Genomic DNA, 4,735 nt, shown 5'->3' with positions numbered 1-4,735 from the left:
ATATATATATATATATATATATATATATACTGTATATATATATATTAGTGCTGTCAATCGATTAAAAAAAAATTATTCGCAGTTAATCCCACCTAACATTAAAATGTTTAAATATACTTTTATATTGCAATAATTTCACATTCAATCTTCAAATGAATGTAGAAACAACATAAAGTCAGTATATTTTTAATATTTGTTTAATGGCATCTTTTGATGTCTCTACTGAAGTTGTTTTTTTCCCCTAATATTTAACAATTAACTATAGCCATTCAACATTACAGTATAATTGAGAGCTATCAATTCTGGAGTGACTAGAAGTATAATAAATTAACATTTATTATACTTTAAAAATAACTTATAATTTAAGTGAACTTAACAAAAACAACTTTACACATGTAAGATTAAGTCCATGAAGAAAGTGATTGCATTATTGTTTTATTAGTGTTTTTTGCACAAGTTGAGTGAAGATTACTGCTGCAGAAATTTACGGTATGATTGTCATCAACACGAATTTCAGAAGAAAATAAATAAAAAAAGATTAAGTAAAATTCTTAAGATTATATAAAAATGTAATCAACTGACAGCCTTAATTTTTTTTCAATTAGAAATATGAATGTGCCATTTCTTTGTAAGATTCTTTAAATTAGATGCCTTTGCCCACCTTTGGTTCTTATGGAAATTCTTATTGGTTCTTATTTTTCTTCCAGAATTCCCATCAGTCGGAGCCAGTCCTCTGCGATAGCTTCGGGATTGTGTACAGAGGACGACTGTGGTCTCCTCAAACATGGGCCTGTCCTCACGAGAGCTCATCCTAAGATTTACTACTCTCAGGACCAGAGACCATATGACCTGTCACCCTACCACCAACCTGCCTGTAAGTGTCATGTCCTGAATCGCTCTCTTGTGGCATGTAATCTTCCATTACACTCACTCTGATCTGTTTTCCGCAGTTCCTCCTCACAAGTCATGCAACGCTCGTTTCCATCGTTCCAGCAACGTGCCCGAATCCATGTTACCCCCTTCAGTGGGCCCTCTATACCCAGATCAGCACCCCTCTATTCCTCCTGCAGACAGATTAGGCCCCGCCCCGTATGGGCCACCCTCGACCTACACCTCTATGTCCCACGCACATGGCATGTACACCCCAGTCTACGACAGCAGGCGCATGTGGAGGCCGCCGCTGTATCCCAGGGATGGCGGGAGGAGTAACTCTCTCCCTCCGGAGGTTTTTCATTCCACCGTCTACCAGCCGCCCCTCCGGGAGCGCTTCAACTCGCTGGACAGCCCCTACTGCAGCACAGCGGAGCAGAGAGTGGCAATGCACAGGGCAGGTTTTATTATCTCATGTCTTACAGGCTCATTCATGTTTGAAGAAAGAGTGTCAGTTGAAAATTCTCTTCCATAGTAATTTGTGCTGTAGCCAGTGGCAACTGTCAACAGCATTTTTTTTTTACAGTCCTTTGGTTTCTGTTGTGCTAGGAAGGCCATTGGTCCAAAATCTCTTCATATAGCTTAAATATCAGTATACAACAATTAGGGATGCATGATAAATCTGTCTATTTTAGAGATTTTTTTATTTCAATATTTTGTTGATAGTGGATGTAATTTATTTTACTATTATCTATGTACTGTAACAGTATTTATTAATGTTTTGAATTAGCTTTTATTTTTATTTTCTTAAAGGGATAGTTTACCCAAAAATGAAAATTCTGTCATTAATTATCACCCTCATGTCGTTCCAAACCCGTAAGACCTTCATTCATCTTTGGAACACAAATTAAGATATATTTAATGAAATCCGAGAGCTTTCTGACCCTGCATAGACAGCAATGCAACTGAAACGTTCCCAGGCTCAGAAAAGTAGCAAGGACAATGTAGCAGTTCATGTGACATCAGTGGTTCAACCGTGATATTATGAAGCTACGAGAATACTTTTTGTGCACAAAGAAAACAAAAATAATGACTTTATTTAACCATTTCTTCTCTTCCGTGTCAGACTTCTACGCGCATTCACGACAGTAACACGATGTATGCATGTGTGCATTCCTCTGCTTGTAAACAAGCCACAGCGCATCCGGGTTCTCCGACAGAATGCCGGCTCCTGCGTCAGCAGAAGCACACGCATCCGTCGTGGTACTGTCGTGAACGTGGAGAAGTCTGACACGGTTCTGTTGCTTTGTGCAGAATTCCCTGTGTAAATTGATATGGAAACTTGGGCCTGGTTACATGTAAATTTATGTCTTTTTATTTATTTAAATTTATTAGGCTTAAAGGTGAAGTGTGTCATTTCTCTGCCACTAGTGGCTTCAAATGGAATTGCAGTTTGCGTGTTTGTCTAGCCACACAACATTGTCTCAATCAAAGGCATGAGTTTGCTTGTGTCTATCTGTGTATCCGAGGAATGAAAGACAGGGGAATATTTGAAACTTGTTTTTAAAAAGTCATTATTTTCACACTGCTGGTTGCTCAGAAATCACATTCTTCACTTTTAAAAGTAAAATAGGTGACTAAGCTGTTTCATCATGAGAATGGAGAAGATAAAAAACATTTTCCGTCTTTTGTATAGGACGCGTACAACCGTGTTCCTCTTGGCTATGAGGAACTCTATCGCCACAAACAGGAACAGTGGGTACATCACCACAGCAACATGAACAGGCCCTCCCAGTCCTCCCCAGTCTTCACTGTGGATGTGTGTCCAGAGGTACGGCCCACCGATATGGTGTTTTTAGAAGTGTGTGTCATGGGAAAACTACACCACATGTCTGCACCGTGCTAAAGTGGCGTTAAATCAGATTTGTTATTTCTTCAATTAATAACTTTGGCACCGAAGCTGCAGTCACCCTTCTGAGGTGTGTTAAGCTATTTTTTCTGTTGCTCAGCAACTGATAAATCCAAAGCAAGAAGCAGTTCTGTCCTGAAAATTGTGTGTGCGCACAAGCGCTTTGAAACGCATGAACTCTCAGAGAAAGATTTGGCACCACGGAGGCTGAGTCACTTTATATTGTTTCTTTCCACCCCCATTTATTTGAATCTGGCAGCCTGTTGCACACGGGTGGGTGTGAGATCGAATGTTGTCATCTCACTCTTTCTCCTCCTTTAGCATCCTGAGGGTGTAGGTGGTGGGCGTATGACTTGTAAGTGTCATGGTGGAGAAGAGAGCCTTGCCCACTATTCGCCCTGGTCGTGCAGCACCATCAGCCCATTTGAGTCAGAGCCCCACCATTTGTCAACCCACTCCTGTTCCAAACAGCTAGTAAGTGGTCGCATCACAATTGCACTCATTTACTTTTATAATGGCTTACTCAATAACACATTTCTATTGAATCCTTCAAAGGGCATCAAAATGAATATGAAACAGGTGCAAGGGGATTCACTTCAGATCACCTTTACACTTATACACTAATACACATTGATATAAATATTATTCTTTAACAGACTAATTGATTCTCTCAAACTGTGGAGTCACTTCAGATCAGATTTACATTGAAATACTTTTAAATGTGCTTATTCTTAAAGCTGCAGTCTGTAAGTTTTGCCTCTTTGTCGCCATCTCTGTTTGAAAACATGCAATTGCAGCTGTGTGCGGAATTATCTTCCTTGCGTGGGTTGTGAGGCGGCATGGCTCCAGCGCGGATTAATCTAATGTTTTGAGGAGTATGTGTGGCAGTCAGTCACCGCACCGGTGTGGATATTTTAAGGCGATAGTTTTGAACACTGTCTGGTTATGTACTTGCTCAAATATTGATTTCGGATAATTTTTAACCAAAAAAAGTTATGGACTGCAGATTTAAATAGATTCCTATTGATTCCCTCAGACTGAATCAACAGGGAATGTATAGAGGGTGTAATTTTAGTCACTTCAGATCAAATTCACACTGAAATACTTTTAAATGTAGTTTTTTATTACCACATTACTATTGATTCCCTCAAACTGAATCAACAACGAATGTGTAGATGGTACAATTGGAGTCACTTCAGACCAGATTCACACTGATTAAAGTTCTCAATGCATGTTCGGGAAGAGCCTAATCATCCAGTCCTGTCAATCATCGCTACGACCGTATATAAGCAGCAGTCATTGCTCCGTTCCAGCGACAATTCTTTCGGCATCCCTCCACCTCCCCTTCTTCTCTTTTTCCTCCACACTGTACCATCATAAGGGGAGGGGGTTCTTACTCGGGGCTTGAGCTGAGCCTCGGGTTCGAGCCTCCTTCGCGGACAGCAAGCCATCTCATTTACCATTATCTGATTATCTGGCAGGGCTGAATGGGCAAGCGAACTCATGAAAATACTATAAAAATGCTGATTCTTTAATAGATTCCCACTGATTCCCTCAAATTGAATCAACAATGAATGTATAGATGGTACAAGTGGAGTCACTTCAGATCAAATTTACAGTGAAATACTTTTAAATGTGCTTATTTTTAACAGATTGCTATTGATTCTGAATTAACTGAACTGAATTAAAAATGAACACTTTGAGGGTACAAGTGGAGTCACTTAAGATTCACATTGATTTAGTTTTAAATTTGCTTACCATATAACACATTTCCATCACCATGCTAAAATCTTCAGAGAGTTGTCATGATTGAACTATTCATTATCTCAAACTGCATTAAAAATGATTGTGTAGAGCAGTGGTTCCCAACCCTGGTCCTGGAGGCACCCCAACACTGCACATTTTGCATGTCTCCTTTCTCTGACACACCAATTTCAGGTCTTGGAGTCTCTACTA

The 4,735-nt window shown here is 39.7% G+C and overlaps 1 protein-coding gene across 2 annotated transcripts in view; it reads left to right on the top strand.

Moving 5' to 3' along the window:
* Nucleotides 1-4,735, top strand: part of rc3h2 (ring finger and CCCH-type domains 2) — a 35,994-nt gene that overhangs the window by 21,328 nt on the left and 9,931 nt on the right. Inside the window, exons 12-15 of one of the 2 annotated variants that reach the window (XM_016518799.1) lie at nt 708-874; nt 951-1,327; nt 2,567-2,701; nt 3,101-3,253. In XM_016518799.1, the coding sequence (XP_016374285.1) occupies nt 708-874; nt 951-1,327; nt 2,567-2,701; nt 3,101-3,253 (832 nt within the window). Of the gene's footprint in view, nt 1-707; nt 875-950; nt 1,328-2,566; nt 2,732-3,100; nt 3,254-4,735 lie in introns of both variants that reach the window. The other variant, XM_016518798.1, reaches the window with a different exon arrangement.

This window comes from Sinocyclocheilus rhinocerous, unplaced genomic scaffold (genome assembly GCF_001515625.1).
Source record: "Sinocyclocheilus rhinocerous isolate Xijiao unplaced genomic scaffold, SAMN03320098_v1.1 scaffold688, whole genome shotgun sequence".
Taxonomy (NCBI): Eukaryota; Metazoa; Chordata; class Actinopteri; order Cypriniformes; family Cyprinidae; genus Sinocyclocheilus; species Sinocyclocheilus rhinocerous.
This window is presented reverse-complemented; position numbering and strand designations above follow the sequence as displayed.